We start from the raw sequence: 20514 nt of genomic DNA on the forward strand, positions 1-20514 counted from the left end.
ACGAAAAGACTACAGTGTTGTGACAAGCAAAAGAAGATTCAAGGAGGTAGTTTATAAAGATATTTATTTAAGATTTTAGTACGTGAATTTATGAGAAAATACACTATGATGAACTTTACCTGGTAATTTCCATGCTGCTGACACGATTTCCTTAGGAAATAAAAGGTATCTTTTCAGAATAAGATGTTTCTTAAGTTTTACTTTAATATTTTGGTAGCAAATTAAACCTTAATTACTACTAAATATAAAAATCTGGGTTTTGGAGAACAAACTTAGTGAGCACCTGCTACATGACTGTTACTATAGAAGAGGCTGGGGAACGGTCAACAATGCAGTGTTTTGTCCTCAAGCTGCTCACAGTCTAGTGGGTAAGAGGGAAGAGTAGACAGATCATTTCAACAAGGGGGAGGTTCCTGAGCTGAGTGCTGGAGGATGACCAAGGACGAGGCAGGTCAATAGGGGCGGAGGGACTGCTGCAGGGCTGTCCAACAGCACCAGCAAGAGAGCTGAACCGTGAAAGAGCTGTTATTCGGGTGTAAATTACGAGGCTGATTGCCGTGGAGGACAGTATGGCAGTTCCTCGAAAGTTAAGCATAGACTCACCATATGATCCACCATAGGAAGGAACTGAAAGCAGGGACTCAACTAGATGTGTATACCCCCATGTTGATAGTAGCATTACTCACAGGAGCCAAAAGGTGGAAGCAACTCAAGGTCCATCAGTGAAGGAATGGATAAATAAAATATGATCTATCCAAATAATGGAATATTACTCAGCCTTAACAAGGAAGAAAATTCTGATGCATGCTACGACATGGATGGACCTTGAGGGCATTACGTTAACTGAAATAAGTCAGACAGAGAAAGACAAATATTGTATGATCTCACTTATATGTGGAATCTAAAAAAGCTGAATTTATAGAAACAGAGTAGAATGGCGGTTACCAAGGGCTGGGGTGTGGCAGAAATGGGAGAAGTTGTCAAAGGGCACAAACATCGAGTTATAAGGTGAATAAGTCCTGGGGCTGTCATGCCTACTTGCGTCCCTATCAATCTTTTGATTCTGTAAACCCTTCTTCTGCATAGTGTTTCACTTAATAATACTTTGGTGGATGGTTATTTTTTAATTTACTTACATAACAAAACACATGGAGAAAATTTATGCGAGGGTACATGCATGTTGGAACTTCACAGAAAACTATCTTTTAAAAGAAAAGTTTAAGATAAGAGAAACTTCAATCAGAAACAGAACAAAATCTGATAGAAAGTTCCCATACAGCACAAGTGGAGAATTAGGGAGCGCCTACTCTTGGAATGTGTCAGCCCTGGGCTACACGATGTCTCAGGAGCGATCTTGTCATTTTCTATTCTAGCTATTTATGTACATGTTAGGAGCTCGTATTTAAGGAGTGGTAGAGAGAAATTGCAGAGAATTCAGACAAGAGACAGGTGAGCTATGCAGGGGCATAAGAACCTCCCCAGCTATGGGAGAAATAAATAAATAGAGGATATTTGTTTTAGAGAACAGAGGCTGAAGGTCATTGGAAAGGTTTTTATTTAGCGCACGAGGACCCACAATTTAAAATGTCTTGGAAAATGAGAGTAAGAGGAAGCAGTACTGAATAATGGGAAGGGACACTAAGGATTGGCACTGAAAAGGGGCATCATGTCAGGGTAAAGGAGATTGTTGGCTAGAATTGTTTAGCTACAGTCCATCCTGCCATTTATCGTCAAACGGTGGTTCTGACTTGGGAAAGAAGATCTTCCTTCCCAGTCCAGTGGGAGGCACTCCCTCCATTTATTCACCAAACATTCGTGGAATTACTTCTCTGTAATCCCACGCCATGCCCTGGGGCACAAGTGTGAGTAAAACATTCAGAATCCCTGCTGTCTGGGGATTACTTTCTAGTGTTGTTACTAATTACACCAGTTGACATAGCCGCTGCGGAAATCCTAAAGTATGTTGCGCTACTACACCATCAGAACCGATCACACTCTAAATATTTGTGATTTATTTTTGTAGTCATTGACATCACTTTTGTTGCATCCATATGGGATGTAATTGCAGAATCCTCAGTCTCATATAATCCAGTATGGTCAGTACATTCCGTTCACAGGGAGCTGGAATTCTCTCTCATCAGTATGACATGTACATCAGAGCACGTGAATCAAAGTGCTTACTCATCTTTGGGATTCTGCGAAGCTTAGTTTCGAGTACAAGATCATGTCAGAGATTGAATTGTGGGGAATTTTAGTAGAAGGAAAGTTCCCATCCCCATTGGGCTTATTTTGTGTTAAGATTTCATTCCCTCTATATAGATGCATCTGAAATGTCCTACTGCCAAAAAAGCAGCCACTGAACGGTTTTATAGACTGCTAAGCATATTTTATATTATTTATAAATTTGAAGTACATTGCTTACAACTTGTCTTTACTACTGGTATTTCACATAAACCAAAAGATCCTTACACCATCTAATTTCATGGGCTAGAACACTGAAGAATCATTTGTCCTTTCGTGTACAACTGTGAGGGCTTCATTATTTCAGAAGCTGGGATTTAGAAATGTCCTTGCCATTATTAGGAGTGACAGCTTTTCCGTGAGCCTCTGAGATGGTCTATAATAAAAACTGATGTTATTTTTTTTAAAGGTCTGTGATTTAAAATCTGAATAGACTTTTTTCTTATAAGCCTGAGTGATTCTAAATCATACTAACGATTTACTAAATGTAAGATTTCTGTCTTGTAGGTTGCAAACACCAAGAAAGAAACAGTTTTCAAATGGCTAAAGGATGATGTTCTGTATGAAACTGAAAAGTTGCCTGATCTAGAGAAGGGAGTCTGTGAGCTACTCATACCTAAGGTATTCTGTATGAACTAAAACAAGACAGAAATGAAACAAAAACAGGTCTTTCAAATAACTTGTATATCCTGCATTATCTCCCAGTTTGTATCCTGAATTTCCATGGTTTGCGAAGAAAATGTGTTAGCATTTATTGCATTTTATATCGTGGTATTGATTTTACATAAATATGGGATGTGTTCTATTTGCAGTTGTCAAAGAAGGACCATGGTGAATATAAGGCAACCTTGAAAGACGACAGAGGTCAAGATGTGTCTACCCTTGAGATAGCTGGCAAAGGTAAAATAAAACCTTCTTTGTTCTACGAAAAAGAAATCCATTTCACCAACAGGATGAGATGTGTCATGAAGGCACATTCATCCGTATCCTTAGCTATCGTACACATTGTTTCTTTAGCAGTAACACCGTAGAAGAAAATAGATTTGTACTTTAGTTGCGTTCAAAGCTGTTTCAATGTTTCAGAAAAGTGTGTGATATTACTTGGGGTTTATATGAAATGGCATTTTAGTCCATTATCATAAGCCAAGTTTTATCCCATTACTAATGTAGTTAAAATGATTGAAACAGTGATGAAGTGATTCAATTAAATGTATAGTTGGATTTATGTTGAGTAAAATGTTCTTGTTCCTTGTTTAAAAAGTGAGTAGGTTAGAAGGATTTATGACACATGTAAGACTTTATGGATAAATATTACCATTTTAATGTTTCATTTTTCAAATGAACATCACAATTTCCTGTATCAATTTAATTAAACATGAAAATGCTGCTTTCTGATGAAATTACACTTCATAATGGTACATTTCCCTTCTCCCTTTCAGTGTACGATGATATGATTTTGGCAATGAGCAGAGTCTGTGGTAAGTAAATGCCTTCTAATTTTCAAGTCGTTTTGGTGCTAAACCCAGTACTTCCTGAGATGCGTGTTGACCTCTGCAAGGGGGAGCTGTGGGGCAGCAGTGCAGGTGCTGCAGCAGGCCCTGCTTAAATGGCAGAGCGGTTGTCTGACGGCTGTGGTGATGGTTTTTAAAGGGATTTCAGCATCATGGTTAGAACTGATGTTTTACTGAAGGAAAAAAACCACCCAGTTTGGACTTCCTAATTAGCCACTTCTTCCAATTTGCCTTGGGTTGGTTTGGATGATTGCTCTGCACATAACTGCTATCAGCGTCTTTATTACAGATGTAGAATAGCAATAATGAATCGCAAGCCTCTGGCTTTGTGTCATATGCATCAAACCATTTTTTTAGCTTTGCCAATAAATTCTTCCTCTCCATCTGCCCTTGCATGGAAGCTGTGAGAATGAAGATACTGGTTATTAATTGGATAATAATAGCTTCTATTTGTATAGTGCTTTATGCTAGAATTATACAATTTTACTACTGTGGACTTTGTAGCGATTACCTAATTTATATCTTCTGATCAAGTCACTTGGGCCTATGTCAGTTGAGTGGCTTACCTGGAGGTGTTCTGCCAGCAGAAACCAGGACCCTAACTAGAAGCTAACATCTCTCTCAATCCCAAGTTCACAGTTTTCCTGGCGTTCTTCTGAAAACTTTCTTATGTTTATTTTCATTGCTTGCTCAAAACAGCTCTGCAACGTATATTTTATTCCTTTCTGCTTTTGCTTGGTCAAATAAATAACCGCATTTTAAATGAGTTTTACTCTTGATGATTATTAATGGGCCAAATGGATATACTTCATGGATGTGCAGACCACTTTGTGAAGGCACGTTAAGCCATTTGAAAGGTGGCTTCACTCTCAAACTCAGTGGAATTACTTTGTTTAAAATATTAGGTAACGTGCTAGTGGGCAGCACGCTGGTAACGCAGCTGATCTTGGTATCCTGAAAGAGTGCACGTACATGTGAGGGGACCGGACTGATGCAAAAGGTAGTTTCCCTCACTGTGTTCTCAGAGTCCCGGGTTAGACGTGCGCTCACCTGGAAGGCCCACGTGCATTTTATTGAGAGGTAGATGGGGGCGGAGGGAACCGACACATGGCTTCAGCATCACTGGTTTTAAGCCTTTATTCTCTGGAGAACCCGGGCCTTCCGGGTCCTGAAAGACTTTGCGCACCGTATTATTTCAGCATGAGAGGAGTAGGAGTGAGTATTATTTGATCTGCGGTATGTCTATGTGCTGACGAGCCAGGGCTCACGGCAGCTCACGTGCCTGTCCTGTTCCCTGGCTCCGCAGCCTGACCCCCTCGCCCAGAGGCCCTGCCCCCTGCCCTTGGTGCTGTCTTCTCAGAGCCCCATTTGCTGCAGTGAAATTTCTGGGTGACCCTGGGTATCTTGGCCACCTTGGCTGTTGGTTTTGTATCAGTCTCAGGTGACACCTGTGGGTCCCACGTCACGTGCCTCACCCATCAGCGACCACTCTCCTCATGTGCTGTCGGTTCCTGGCGTCGTCCTCCTCTCAGAAAAGTGGGGCCTTGATTCTCTGACCTCTGTCTGTGTGGTCACCTCCGTCCTTCATCCTCGGGGAAACTGTGTGCCTCTGCCTGCTTCAGTTTCTCCTGAGAGCGTCGGTGGTGCCAACACACAGGGACGTGCTGGCTCACACACATTCCCTCACACTCACATACACTCCTCCCACACTCACGCAAGTCGCACTTATTCACACTCACTCCCCACACACTCACACTTATACACTCACACGCACATTTCCACACACTCACTCCCACACACTCACACGTTCACACTCACTGTTACACACACTCACTCACTCACCCGCCCATTTGCTTCTTTGAGTCTCTTCCATGGAGGCGGCCCACTGTCCAGTTCACAGAAGACTCGCAGATCCCCACCCACCCTAGGGCACCTGGTTGTCATCTTCACGTGCCTCTTCAGTGTAGCGTACAGAGTCTGCCAGGTAGTATTTTTAAGCCTTAAGTCTTGCAATTTGTTCTGTTTAGATTTCACAGGGGCTCTTGTTGTCTCGTCAGTGGCTTTATAGAATTAACTGGAGCCTCCTTTCAGTCTGGCTGGTGGCAGACATAACTGAGCTGCATTATTTCCTGAAATAGCCCAGCACACAGATGATGCACACAGTCCTTGGTGCTGTCTGACAGTTATGGAATCGCTGGGGTAGAGAAGTCGTGGCGGGTATATTGAGATGACTGTATGACCTCTGCCTTATGGAAGAAGGATCTAGGTACACCCAGGAGAGGTGTTTTGGGTCAAATTCTATAGCTATATGTAGCAGCATTGGGTGGTGACACCAGGTTTATGTAAAGGAGTGCCACCTCTGAAAGTGCAAATAGAGAGCTGTCAGAACAGTAATCTATATTTTCTGGAGTGCAAAAACATTTCCTTATGAGTTTTCTTGGCTTTTAAACCAAATTCTCCTTCACAGGTTGGCGGGGGAGGGGAGACAGCGTTCCCGTAGCTTCTAAGACCAAACGGCCAGTTGGGCGTTGCATCTTTGGGAGCCATCAGTTGCTCTCCTTCTGGGGCCCCTGAATTTTGTTTTGATTTCAGGGCCAAATAGAGGCTTTAGATAAAAATGGGATCTTCACTTCAGCCACACGAGCTTCCAGGCTCAGCCGCCCAGATCCGCGATCCCACACAGAGAATCCTGCAGCGTTGTTGTGTGACCACAGGGCAAAGGATGCTCTCCTGCCCACTCAGCTAATGGGCCCACAGAACAAAAGTATTTGTTCTTTGTGTTCTGAAAGTTAAAGGATGTGCTCAGCTATCAAGCACATTTGTTGTGCATAAATATAGATACAGATGTAGTGTGAGTCCCCCAGTCTCCCCATCCATATAAGAAAGAATTTGGACAAGATGATATCCAAGTTCTCATCCAGATTTAACGCTCTATAATCCTGTGGATGCAAATAAACCCACTATAAAAATACATGCCTAAGTTATAGTCATCTGCATGGAGGATGCTGCATGCATGTACGGGCATCTGCATGGAGGATGCTGCATGCATGTACGGGCATCTGCATGGAGGATACTGTACGCACATATGAACATCTGCCTGGAGGATGCTCTATGCACATATGGGCATCTTCTTGGAGGATGTTGTATGCACGTGCAGTCTTCTGCCTGGAGGATGCTGTACACACATACATGCGTCTTCATAGATGATGCTGTATGCACATACAGGCATCTGCCTGGGGGATGCTGTAGGCACATATGCGCATCTGCCTGGAGGATGCTGTATGCACATATGAGCATCTGCATGGAGGATGCTCTATGCACATATAGGCATCTACATGGAGGATGCTGTGTGCACATGCAGTCATCTGCCTGGAGGATGCTGTGTGCACATACAGTCATCTGCATGGAGGATGCTGTATGCATGTCTTGCTTTTACATCATATGTTTCCATATAGATGTGCATATACATTTAACATTTTTATACCTTTCCATGCTGACTTTTGAGATGGAGAAAGCAGAATGTTAGAACCAAACTCCTAAGATAAGTTTTAGGCATCACCATTAACCATCACTAACAAAATGTTCCAAGGGAGTCCATTTATTTTTGCAGAATCTTAGAAGAGACCACACAAAATGTTTAGATGAGAACTTTGTGTCACTGAGAAGGTGTGTAATTTGTTCTAGGTCACTCAGTTAACTGCTAGCAGAATAGAGGGGGGAGCACCTAAATCTTCTAGTTTTCCTAGATGAGCAGTCCAGTGTTCCTTCTAATATACTTCAGAATTATCTCTTCATTACGCGGTGTGTATTTCTAAGACATTTCCCACAGAATTCTTTAACATTGGTAATCATTCAATTTTATGAAAATATCTAAAGTGTGTTATTACCTAAAAGGGGTCAAATAAAATATATACCTTGATTTTTAATATTTATAGAACTCTGAAATGTCTATTTTTTAATGACTTAAAAAATCAGTTGGTGAAATAGAAACATCAATGGCAGAATGTACTTTTGGTGTGGAGTATTGCATGGATTTAAGTATCTATCTGTTTAAACTTTGTATAATAAAATATAAATGCTCCTTAAGCCTTTGAAATCAAGGCTTAATAATGACGCAGTTGACATAAAATCAGAAAATAAGATACAACCTCCTAGCTAATGTTTGCCCTGGTCAGTATCATTCTTGGAAATCAGGCTCTTGTAATCTCATTACTTGGAACATGCATCCTGTGGTCTTTTCCTCTCTGTGGTTGGCAAAGTTAATTATGCATTGATTGGCTAGCAAAAATGAGACCCATCTGCTTCTGTAGGGTATATTTTAACTCAGTGTGCAGGGCTTGATTATCAGTATTTAGGGAAACTGCCAGGCATGATCCTTGCATTTGAGTGGAGAAATTCCCTAGAATTGCTCTTCCTCTGTGCATGTTTCATCGGTGGTACTTTTCCTTCCTCTGCTTGATTGGAAAACCTTCTGGGCTCATGGTCATTTATTGACTCCAATTACAGTCTGAAAAATGACTGAACTTTAAAGTGTTTTGCCTTTTCTAAGGCTACAAAGTTTCTGTGTTTTTGGGTTCAAGGGTGTGTAGTTTGCTCCCTTTATGCAGGTTTTGTGCTGGGAGGGAGCACAGGTCCCAGTCCACTTCCTTACCCCCCCCTTTTAATGCACGTGATGAAACTACGGGGAGAAGCAAAGTTGAGGAAGGGGCTCGGAAGAATCATCTTCTGTTCTTTCTCTTTGTGCTTCAATTACGTTCCCAGTCTCTATCAAATCCACAGTGTGCTAAGCACCCTGTGTTCTCAGTTTCCACATTTCTCCTTTTCCCATCTCTTATTTTCCTTCTCTATTTTCCTCAATACCCGTTAAGAGCATGGCATAGTCGGACAGAAAGAAGTGGTGTTTGGTGGAGCTGTTCCTGTCAGATGTTTCCCCTTCACTTAACCTGTAGCCTCCCACCGAACATGAGCTCCTCCCTCCTTCTCCCCTGTCTCAACCCTCCTTCCTTCCACCCTTTGTCGTCTTGCCCAGCTTCTGACTCCTGCACCCCGACACTCCTTTGCCTTTACCAGAGAGTTTTTGTTTGTTTGTTTTTGAACCAAGGGGGCCTCTGCTACCTGAGGCCCCAGACCTCTGTTGGGCCTCCTGGTATGTCTGGCTGCAAGGCTGGGCAGATGCTCAGGGAGATGCCTGCTGATGGCTCCAGAGTGGCCTTACTGATTTTGTGTTTTCTTGAGTGTGCCTGTGTTTGTGAGAATGTGTGTGCCTTTCATCGTGGACTTGAATTAAAATGGGTCCTTATACATGATGTGACTTAAAGAAAATGTGGTGTGTATATATATATCTATATATCTATATATCTATACATAAAGTGAGATATTATTCAGACTTAAAAAACAAGGAAATCCTTCCATTTGTGACAGCGTGGATGAACCTGGAGGGCATTATGCTAAGTGAAATAAGCCAGACACAGAAGGACAAATACTGCATGATCCCACTTACATGAGGTCTCTAAAATAGTCAAACTCATGGCAACAGAGAGTAGGATGGTGGTGGCCAGGGGCTGGAGGGAGGGGGAACAAGGAGTTGCTGTTGAAGGGCATGAAGTTTCAGTTACGATGAGTAAGTTCTAGAGACCTGCTGTACAACATTGTGCCTAGAGTTAACAACACGGTATTGTGCACTGAAAATTTGTTAAGGGGGTAGATCTCATGTTAAGTGTTCTCACCACAACTGAAACAAAAAATGGTGAGAGGCCTCTTTCCATTTCCCAGTGACCAAACCGTCCTAGAGTGTTGACTCATGACCTCTGGGGTGTTTCTTTCAGACGCAGGCAAACCACAACCCATTTCCATGCCTCTGGTTTATTAATACCCAGGACAAGTTGGCTTTATTAGAAACAAAGTAAAAACCCTAAAAGTATTGACAAGATAGTTCTCCCCTTTCATTTCGTCTTGTTTTCTGGAGAGTGCTTTGGGGAGACCACCCATTAAGCCAGCATCTTGTTTCTGTTCCATTTGACGAGCTGAACTTTCACTCACGTATTTGGGTGTCAAAGGGGATTTCCTCTTGATGCTGAGTCTTTGGTTTTGTTGAGCCTGCCCTTAACTTTTTCTTATCATTTGGAAAAATGAAGGACGTATTTTGTTGGTTAAAAAGTGTTCCTGATTACTATTATGTCAATTACGAGTCCTTGAGAATATTCCACCCGTTGATGATGCCATTGAGGACCTCAAATGGCACCAAGAGGATGTTCCTTAAGGGGACTTCTCATGTCACTGACCCTTTCCATTGAGTCATTACTACACATATCAACATATAAATAAGACCACATGTGAGCTTCTCACACCATGAGATTCCCACAGAGCTTCTGGGTCTACAAGGTCACACCAGCCTTCCTGCAGCTCCCCTCTCCTTCTTCCTGGCACTTACTGAAACACTTCCCCCTGAATGGAATGGAACCGCCAGGCACTCAAGCCCTAAGAGTGCTTTCTGGAAAATCAGGGTAAATGATGTACGGATTGGAATCCCCTTACTGGACTCCATGGCTGGAGCCCACCTAGCTGAATGCCCCCCACCATGGCCTCTGGAGTCCTCTTTCTGTCCGCTTCTGACCTGGTTCCACTCACCAGGCATCCTTCCTTCAACCCAGTCTACTCTCCTTCCGGACAGGCTTCCTCATCCTAACCCCCTGCAGGCCATCTCATCTTCCCCTCCTTGGTCCCTGCCCTTCTCTCCTGCCTCCCTCTTCTCCTCCCCAGCCTCTCTTCCTGGGCCCTGGATCTCATGCCTTCCCTGTGTCTCAGGGACCTTCTGACCACCCAGTCCTTTCTTTCTGCAGAGCTTCCGGTCTCTTCCTCTCAGACGGCATCTTCTTCAGTTTTTATTCGTATTTTTCTACCTCGTCCATGTTAGTGACTTTTCACACAGGTCTGCTGATTCTTGGGTGTGCTGTGTATTGGAGATTAAAGCAATGAGCAGGGCTGGCGGAGCTGTGGGCGCCATGTGTCTGGAGAGTGGGGGGCAAGGCACTCCTTGGCTTGCTGGTTGTGTGGCTGGCCTCTTCTGTCAGCTGCTCCGATCCTCCAGGGTTTTCCCTGGGGGAGGGTGGTGGAATGGTCAGCATTCTAGGAGGTGAGCAGAGGCAGTGGAGGAGGGCAGGGACCAAGGAGGGGAAGATGAGATGGCCTTGCCATTTGGCAGACAGACTCACCCGAGTCCACGGCTTAGCGCCGTGGCCTTGCTTACTGACCCCCTGCCTCCACCACTGAGCTTTTGTAGTTTTGACTCTCTAAAGGGTGAGCCCCCGGTCTCCTGATAGAGGGAGTAGGGTCTCAGCTGCCCAGGGGGAGGTGGAGGCGATGGGGTGTCTCTGTTTCCTGTGTGGATTTTCACACGACCCTCCTGTGTGCAGCCCTCTCTCTGCATGTGGCCATGTGGCCGTGCTATGCCCCCAGATCAGGGACCCTCATGAGTGGGTGCTGGCTTCACTTGGTTCTCTGGGTGGCTCCTCGGCAGGCATCTTCTAGCTCTCTCTGCTCTCGCAGTCCCTTACACTCACCCCCTTCTCTCCGCCTTCCCAACCCTGAGGAGGGACCGGGATCTGTCATCAGCTCTCCTCTTGTCTGTTGGGTTCTGCGTCCTTGGTTCCCTGTGGTGAGACCCAGCCACATGGGGTGAGGAAGGACTAGAGGTCACGGCAGGCATTGACGACGGCATGACACCGTGGGGAGGGTTCACAGACGTTGTCTCCTTTAATTCTTACAATGACTGCCAGGGAAAAGGGTTTTTATTTATGTTCTTGTTTGATGTTCTTTATTTACACATGTTCATTTAAGAATAAATGGAAAATAAAGAACGTCTTAGTCATGACCATTATTTCAGTTTCTATTTCTTTACATGGTTGGAATCATAAATATAATTTGTTTCTTGTTTTTTTTCACTTATTTTGTGTTAATTGTCTGTCTTTTCTATAGATTTTATATTTTCATGGAGTCACTGTACTGTGGTCTAAAGTCTTCCCTTTAGGAATACTAACAATTTTTCATTATTGTAAATAAGGACACAATGCACATCTTTGGGCAAAAAGAGGCTTTTTTCAATATTTAGGAATATTCCCTTTGAGTGAATTCCCAGAAGTATGTGACTATGTAGATTACTATGAGTATTGTAAGATTCATTGGATAAATTTTCAAGTTGTTTACCATTGTTAAGAAATATTTTAAAGAGCCTCTTCTCTATGACATCTCCTCAACAGTTTGTAATCATAGTATTTTATTTTGTCTCTGCTAATTATATAAATATTATTTTCTATGTGAGGGAACACCATGAGTTCATATGAATCCTCTAGTTACATATCTAATAACAGTCTGCTTCCAGTTCAGAGCTTTTGCCATAGTAACAGGTGACCTCCGAATCTTCTCGTCTCCTGACCTCCCACCTCCCCCAAACCATCTACCCCAATCAAATCACCCTAAATTCCTACTCCAGACTCGCCAAGGATGTTCTCCTTCGTAGGTTTTTCTGATTGCCTGTGGTTTCTTCTGCCTTGTTTCCCCTACATCCAGTTTTTACTCATCTCAAAGGACGGACCCTCATCCTACGTCTCCCTGACCCTGTCCTGGATCGTTTCTGATGGCTCGTCATCTTCCATTTGCTGATTTTCAATAATGCTTAAGTTCTGGATCAATTAATGCAGCATTTACTGTGTTACAGTACTATTTGCGTGATTTTTCCACCTCTTCTTAAGCTAAGTTGCAAAGGGGCAGATGTGGATTTTTTTTTTTAAATTATGTGTCCTTTACAATATTCAGCAAAGAGCTTTTCAAATAATTCTGGTGTGGAAAGTGCTTATTTAATGAACAAACATGACACGGGTAAATGATAAGAATTCGTGGTTGACAGACATTAGAATACATGAACGTGGGAATATGTTTACAGTTGAGATGGAGGAGGGAGCAGAGATTTCTGGCAATAGCGCTTTCCATTCTAACAGAGCACATGCTGCTTTTCTGAGATCTGAGTGTGTGTTATTTTCTGCAGGAGCATCTGCTTCTCCGCTCAAGATACTCTGCACCGCAGACGGAATCAGACTTCAGTGTTTCTTGAAATATTTCACTGAGGAAATGAAAGTGAACTGGTATCACAAGTAAGTATAAGAGCTCATCTCAAAGGACGGACCCTCGTCCTACGTCTCCCTGACCCTGTCCTGGATCGTTTCTGATGGCTCGACATCTTCCGTTTGCTGATTTTCAATAATGCTTAAGTTCTGGATCAATTAATGCAGCATTTACTGTGTTACAGTACTATTTGCATGATTTTTCCACCTCTTCTTAAGCTAAGCTGCGAAGGGCCAGATGTGGATTCTTTTTTTAAAAGAATGGATGGCCGTGGATGAGGGCCGTGCCCAGGGTTACAGCCGGGATGCGGGGCTCCGTGACGACATGTCACGGCACTGCCCATCCTCTCGAGACTTTGTTGTTCTGAGAAATGATGACAGCCTTTGGCTTGGGGCAGGGAGCCATCGTGGGGGTGAGAGGACCAGGGAGAAGGAGATAGTTAACAAATGCCTGAAGCTGCTGGAGATAAATTTCTTCAATGTCTCGGTTTTGCCAAAGGTGGCTCCACTGGTAACACATTGTATCTGGAATCTAACAGAGCACTAATGGAAAAATAATATTTAGAAACCACGCTTCAAATTTCCAGTCTGTTGGTTTCCCACTAGATTGATTAAAAAGAAAAGGACCGAAACAAGCCCAATACTTAAAAGGGGAAAGAAAACAAGATCAAGCCCTTTATCAACAGCAGCTTTTTCTGTATTTCATGTTCGCTGCTCTGCTGCGTCTCCAGGTGGGCATGTTCACTGTTAAAACCCTTGACACTTTCATAACCGTCACAACACACAGAGGAGTCCTCATCACCCCAGCCCTTGGGCTCTGGCTCTTTCGTATCCAACCCCAAGCTCGTCTCTAAAACAATCAGTCAAAGCAGCAGGTCTCTGAGGAAACAGGGCTGATGTCAGGGTCTGCATCTCCCTAGGCGTAGCCACAGCGAGAGAACTTCAGATGGGCGGATGGAGAGGGTCCTGTCTTTTTGTCTGTCTCTCCACTAAGCTGAGGACGTGGGCAACATTTTTAGGCCGATTTTTCCATGATGTCAATATACTAAAGTTTTATTCTCCTCAATAAACTGAGCGTCCACATCAGGCCTTTAGATATTATGTTTCTGTAGTTAACATTTCAAAAGATAAACTCTATGGTTGTGACTATTTCACTTTAAAAAGCATGATTTTGTTTAGGTGAATCTATTGGTGAGTAATTGAAGTGCTGAAAGATAAATGTTCTTGGGATTTTTTTTTTTCCTATTTAAATGTTGACATGCTGTGCTTTTGTCATAGATGTTATGCTTTGAAACATAAAATCATTAGATATATTGGAGTCTTACTGCATCTGTCTTTGGAATCTTACATTTCAGTATTTTTCAGTGTGTGGAACTCAGTATCAGGGGAGTCATTACAGGTCCCACACGAAGGGGTCCTTATGGTAGTTCTCAGAGGCAGGGTCTTTTCATAAAGGATTCCAGTAAGAGGAGCTTCAAAGACTGAAACTCGAGTATTTTTGTGATAGAATTGTTTATAAGGATTTATTTCTTACCATAAAAGAGTAAATCTATATTTCTGGCTGAGTCAAACCTTCCCCTGGAAAGGGAGAATTAATCAGTCCCTTTTCCAGGCTTCTTTGATGTCTAGGGCACACTGCACACTCCTGTAGTGAGTAAGCCATCACAGACACCATTGGGATAAGTGTCCAGTATCCCCTTGTAGACATGTCCATCCTCTAGGAGAGGCGACTCTTTTTTCAGTTTCGTCCCTGGGTGAGCGGCTGGCTCTGTGCTGGGGGCTGGGGTGCAGAGATTAACACCCCTACACCCCGGCCTGGACACATGCCCATGCGAGGGGTACAGGGATGTTACGTTAGCAGTAGCAAGCAGGTACTTTGTGTTAACTCTTAACACACAAGATTTCGTGTAACACTCACAAAAGCCTATGAGTTAGGTATTAATATCCACATTTTGTAGATGTGGACACTAAGGTTTAGCCAGAGGGACATAAATCATTTTGTTCAAAGTCACACCACCGCTAAATGAAAGAGCCAGGACTTAAGTACTAGTTAGTCTGCTTCTAACCACTACTAGACTGAGGGGCATCTAGCCTGGGGGAGGGGATTGATTACAGACAGACAGACAGACTGAGGGATAAGGACACAGATCATGTATCTCACTCATCAGTAAAGTTGTATCAGATGAAAAGATCACCAGAGACCAACAGAGAAGGTGGCAGATTGTAAAGCTCCAGGCACTCATAAAAGTGGCATTGTTTCTGTGTTTCCTTTGAACAGATTTATACAACATGTATTTCTTTAGCAATTTAGTAACAAAAATATGACTTTTAGTCATATTTCACTACTTTACTGTTAAACAGTATTCCACTATATTTTAAACTATATATTAAACTATATTTTGTAGTTATAGTCTATCACTGAAATATAACATTCGGTTGTATTTCACTATTTGACTATTAAATAAGTTCTTACTAGATAACAGCTGGAAAAGTAGTGCATCATATGGAATATATCTGTCTTTTGAGGCCAAATGGCCCACTTGACAGAATCAGGGATGGAGAGGAAGTGACTGCTGAGGACTTGCACTGTGGACGTGTGAATATTTTGTGTTAATGGGCGACATGAAATCCACAGAGTATGATGAGAATTTTGTGAAGTGTGGACGTAAGCAAGGACAATTGTTCTTTGGTTAAAAATGATGAGTAATATATCAAGGAATGGGAAAGTATCACTTTAAAGGAAAGGCTGGAAACCTATTCAAAATGACTTAGAAGCATACAAAGAGAAACTCAGCAAAAATGTTCTCCTGAGAAAGGATTTTGTTCTCTTGCTCAAAGAGAAGAAATTAATATGTAGTCTAGAAAGGACCAGACCTCAAATTGTGAAAGTATTGACCACTTAAGACTTAGAAATGTCCCAGCTGCCTAAGAAATTTCATGGTGTCTTTATAGAAGAAAAAAATAATGGCCAGCTTTAATCTCAAAATGCATATTTTAATTCAGCTCGGGAAACGTCATCACAGAGGTCCCCTGAAATCTCCATGAACCCTTGAACTAACCAAGGGGAAGGGTGATGCCGTTCTGCCTGGATGCCTGAGGCACCCTTCCTGCGTACCTCCAGCACGCTGGTTTTCACAAGAGGGGAGTGGGAGGGCTCCCATGGGAATTGCTGAGGGGGGTGGTGGGACAGTCTCCATGACCCCGTGGAGTGGCTTTCAACCTACAGTGAGGCATCCTTGATGGGTTCCTGGCCTGAAGCAGCTACCAAAGGTGAGAGGTTCCAATTGTCCCATCGCCTATCAGAAAGCCCTGACGTCTCACCTTCTCTGCCTGTGTGCATGATTCTGGTCACCGTGAAGGCAGTGGAGAAAAGTGGCTGGATATTGTAAGCTCCTTTCAGGCTGGGGCGTTTTGTGGGGCTCTTTTTGCAGGATATTGGCATTCCTCAATATCGTCTCCTCCAGCCAGATACAAATATTTACTAGCTTTTGGGAATTGTTCCATTTTATCTACTTTTTTCTTAAAATGGGGAGGCAGCCTCTGAGTGGAGTTCACTCGAATGTCTGAGCACTCTGAGAAGAGCAGAAGTCTGTCTCCAGTTGGGAAACCACAGGGCTATTTACGCCTCAGACCTGTTTTCATAGCAGCCTTCATTTGACTCAAGTTCAGCCACCATCCATAAGGAGTTGAGGATCTGTTTCCTTGTGCGTGTCATTATCAGCCTTCTATTGAACCATGATTTATCTTAGACTTAGTTTTTAGACTTTTGAACTATGTCACTTCCAACTGCCTGTTTTAATATATAATACTTTAAAATATTTGATTTTTAAATAATTTTAGGCTTATAGAAAAGTTGCAAAGACAGTACAGAGACTTCCTGTATGGGCTTTGCCCAGCTCCCCCGGATGTTAACATCGTCAAACCCAGAAAATTAACAGTGATGTGATACTGTTCTCCAGACAACGGACCTAGTTCAAGTTGTACCCATTTTCAGTGATGCCACCTTGCATTTGGTTGTCGTGTCTCCTTAATCTCCTTGAATCTGCGACAGCTCCTCAGTCTTTCCTTGTCTTTCATGACCTGGATGTTCTTCAAGAGTTCTGGTCAGGTATTTTATAGCATGCCGTTCAATTTGGGTGTATCTCATTCTTTCCCATGGTTAGATTGAAGTTATTCATTTTTAGCCAAAATACAACAAAAGCAATGTTGATATATCTTATCGCTTGGTGAAGGTGGTTGCCAGGTTTCCCTCCTGCAAAGTCAGTATTTTCCTTTTGTAACTAATAAATATCTTGGGGACACATTTTGGGACTTGGCAAATCTCTTGGTCTTCCTCAAACGTTCACCCACAGATTTGAGCATGCGATGGTGGATCCTGCTGCAACAAGTGTGTCTGAGGTTTTCCTCCTAGTGATTTTCTATTTCTCTCAGTCTTTCTACATTTATTTGAAGTTCCTCTTTATTATGGAGTTCCTCTGTTGAGGAAGTGCCACCCCTTCCCCCTTGTATATTTATTTATCCAATATCAGTATGGACTCACTGATATTTATTTTATTCTATGGACATAATCCAATATTATCTTTGTTGTTGTCGTTATTTTGCTCAAATTGTTCCAACTTTCACCCTTGGAGCTCCTTCAGGTTGTCCCCTGTGTCCTTCCGCATGCCCCCATCTGTTTATGAGCAATTTCTTCCTTCCTGGGCCTGTAGGATATTCTTGATTCCTCTTGTACTTCCCTGCACCAGCCTGGACTCAATGACTTCTCCAGGAAGCCCTGTCCCTGGTATTGGAGTGTGGCTTCAGACACCAGGACCTGTGCCTTAGACGTGCCATCGCTGTGTGGTCAGTGCTCTTATAACCTCTGAGCAGACGGGGCTGGGGACTATGGGTATGCACACTGACTCTTGTGTGCACACTTATTGATGGTCATTCTGTGTCTCATTATCTGTGTGTGTGTTAAAATCTGAGTTCAGGTTGGTATCTTCGATTCCAGTCCACACCACAGGATTCCCTCAAGCCTTTCCCTTTCCTTATTGGTACCGTCATTCCCCACTGGGAAACCTGGCTCTCATCTATAATATAGTTACTTATTTTTTTTCAATCTTAGTATATTCACATCATTCTGAAATGTTGTGAATTCTGAATTCTGAAACATGCACAGTGTTTCAGAAACACTAACTCATATCCTAGTGAAAAACCAATTTACAAACCAGAGCACAGTATTTCGCATGATTCATGTGGTATTTTGCACAATTCATTTTGTTTTTGGCCTTACAGCATCCAGGTGAAATACTGTTTCCCAAAGTTGCTTAGTTGTTTCTTTTCTTCCTTACTGTCTTTACATTCTTTTGCAGCATAGGTAAGTTCCTTTGCTACTGTTTGTGTTCTAGTTTGGGTTCCCCTCCCGTTCTGTTGGACTTCAGTCCTTTATTTTTGGGGTATGTGAAGCACAGCATGGTTGTGCGAGTCACAGCTGTGCAGAAATGCCTCCTGGCCCATCTCTTTCTTCCCTTGTTAATACCCTTCCTACTCACCCACTGTAGGTCACCAATCTGCCATGTGTCTTTTGCACAAATGAGCAAGCACAGGTATGCTTTCTTGTAACCTCCTCTTTCTGACATTAATATAAGATGTCTTAAATTTAGTTTGGAAAGAAGGAATTTGGTCATGTTTTGTGATCAAATAATAAAACCAAGGAAGAAGTTTTGTCTGATTTGGTCTATTTAAGTCCCAAAACAAAAACAAACAACGCTATAAGCCAAAGTCACTGTCTACATAAGATAACAGTAATAATTAATTCGGAAAAGATATCCAAGCAGCTAGCAGCTATTTTTGACTATTAAGACTTGTTTGGCCTTCTTATAAGTTGACTGACTTCAGTGGAAACCAGCCATGGAGGGCGTAGGGTTAAGGTGGGACATGTTGACCCAGGGGAGGAGCTGGAGGCAAGAATCCTCCCAGAGGAGGGCAGCCTGGAATGGGGTGGAGGGGTGTGAGCCAGGGAGAGGGAATGGGGTGATGGAGAGGGTCTGCTCCAACCTCTGCTCCTGGATGGCTGCTTGCAAGTGGCTTCAGGTGGGTTCTGGAAAAGAGAATCAGTACTCAGTCCAAGAAAGGTGAGGGGCTGTGAGAGAGGCTGGGATCAGAGCTCAAGTCTTGGATTAGTGTTGAAGGTGTGTTCCCAGTCCTAAGGGCAAGTGCCTTCTCGGCATGAGCAGGAGTACCAGCTGCTGAGCTCAGGGAGCAGTGCTTTCCTGCAGCCAGAGCCTGGGCTGGTGGCAGAGCCTGGGGTTCCCGCCATGGATGCAGGGGGCCTGGGAAGTGCACAAGCAGGTTGTGGTGTGATGTGGCATTCTGTGGACACCCTCCTCCACTGCAGTGGTCTTTACCCTCCATCATGGCTGAGTTGATGCCGTGGGGACACAAATGGTCTTCACCAAGAGAAACTCTGGATGCAGCAGAGTGTTGCTTTCTTTAAGTTATACTTGAATGACAGACAGCTTCCGGGGCCAAGGGCCATCACTGTGAGGCAGTGGAGCAACTGTTTGCAGTGTGTCTGTCCATCTTTGCTGCCGCTGAACCAGTGGTGTTCATCACATCGCAGCCAGGAGGCCACCTGTGCCTAGTGACAGCTGTTGGATGAAGGCTTGCTTGAAAGTATGGCTGCTTTTTCCATTGTCATGTGTGTCCAAAAAAGGAAAATCATGTTGTTGTTTTTGTCCTACAAGTGAATTGCTAACAGTAGAGCAGATCACCATCAGAACGGGACATATTCCAATAGAACATAAACGTCTCTAAAGCTGAAATTATCGCTACTGCCTGGAGCATTTGTAAGGTGACTTTGGGGCCAAATGAGTTCCACCTGTTGGACAAAAGCCACGTACAATGTGGCTGATAACGTGCAAACTCCATCAGCGTTTCTTCATGGCTCTCACAGCTTGAGATCTCAGGCTTTCAGCCACGCCCCACTGAAGGAATTCTCGACTCTGTCTCTCTCCCCCTCACACGTGCAGCAGAGACTGGAACGTCTTGACCTGTGCATCCAGAGCACGGCAGTTTCGGTGCCTAATTTCGCTCTCTGAGGAAGACACATTTGAATTCATGGAGACAAAGGAAACACCTTCTTCAGCCGAGACGCACACACGTGGTGTAATGAACCAGGGGCTGCCTCTAGTGACACTGACAGCCTTAGTGTGAATGCAGCAAACTCAGGCAATCTTGTTTTTCCCCCTAATGGTCACTAGCACAGCTTTCGGTGCAGAATGCAAATCCCCAGGCCTAGTGGAACCCATCCGCTTCTCAGCAGAGCAGGAAACACATTACAGATCCCAAAATGATATCTGGTCCTTACAGGGAGGGGAGATGGTGGGATCCAGTGGCTGGGACGCGCAGAGGGAGGGCCCTGGTACTGCGTCTCGGCTCACACTAAAATCCTCGACTCGTCAGTGAGTCTTGCTTAGGAAGCTGTTGGTAATAAGCGCTTGTGTGTGTCTCTGTCTGAACTTGGAAGCATTATGGCTAACCCTCTCCTCAACAGCTCCAACAAAGGGAGTGTGAGAAGACTCCTCAGGGCCATTCGTGTTGGAGAGAATGTGTCTTTCTTACTCTATTCCATACTCTTGTTAGCGGCTGTTTTCCTGGGTGTA

The 20514-nt window shown here is 43.5% G+C and overlaps 1 protein-coding gene across 1 annotated transcript in view; it reads left to right on the forward strand.

The window, feature by feature from the left end:
* MYOM2 (myomesin 2) overlaps positions 1–20514 on the forward strand; it is an 85633-nt gene that overhangs the window by 58970 nt on the left and 6149 nt on the right. The window contains exons 28-31 of the mRNA XM_058525373.1: positions 2749–2862; positions 3054–3141; positions 3681–3719; positions 12793–12898. Coding sequence (XP_058381356.1) covers positions 2749–2862; positions 3054–3141; positions 3681–3719; positions 12793–12898 — 347 coding nt within the window. The remainder of the gene's footprint in view (positions 1–2748; positions 2863–3053; positions 3142–3680; positions 3720–12792; positions 12899–20514) is intronic.

The sequence above is a fragment of the Diceros bicornis genome, chromosome 29 (assembly GCF_020826845.1).
Source record: "Diceros bicornis minor isolate mBicDic1 chromosome 29, mDicBic1.mat.cur, whole genome shotgun sequence".
In the NCBI taxonomy this organism is placed as follows: domain Eukaryota; kingdom Metazoa; phylum Chordata; class Mammalia; order Perissodactyla; family Rhinocerotidae; genus Diceros; species Diceros bicornis.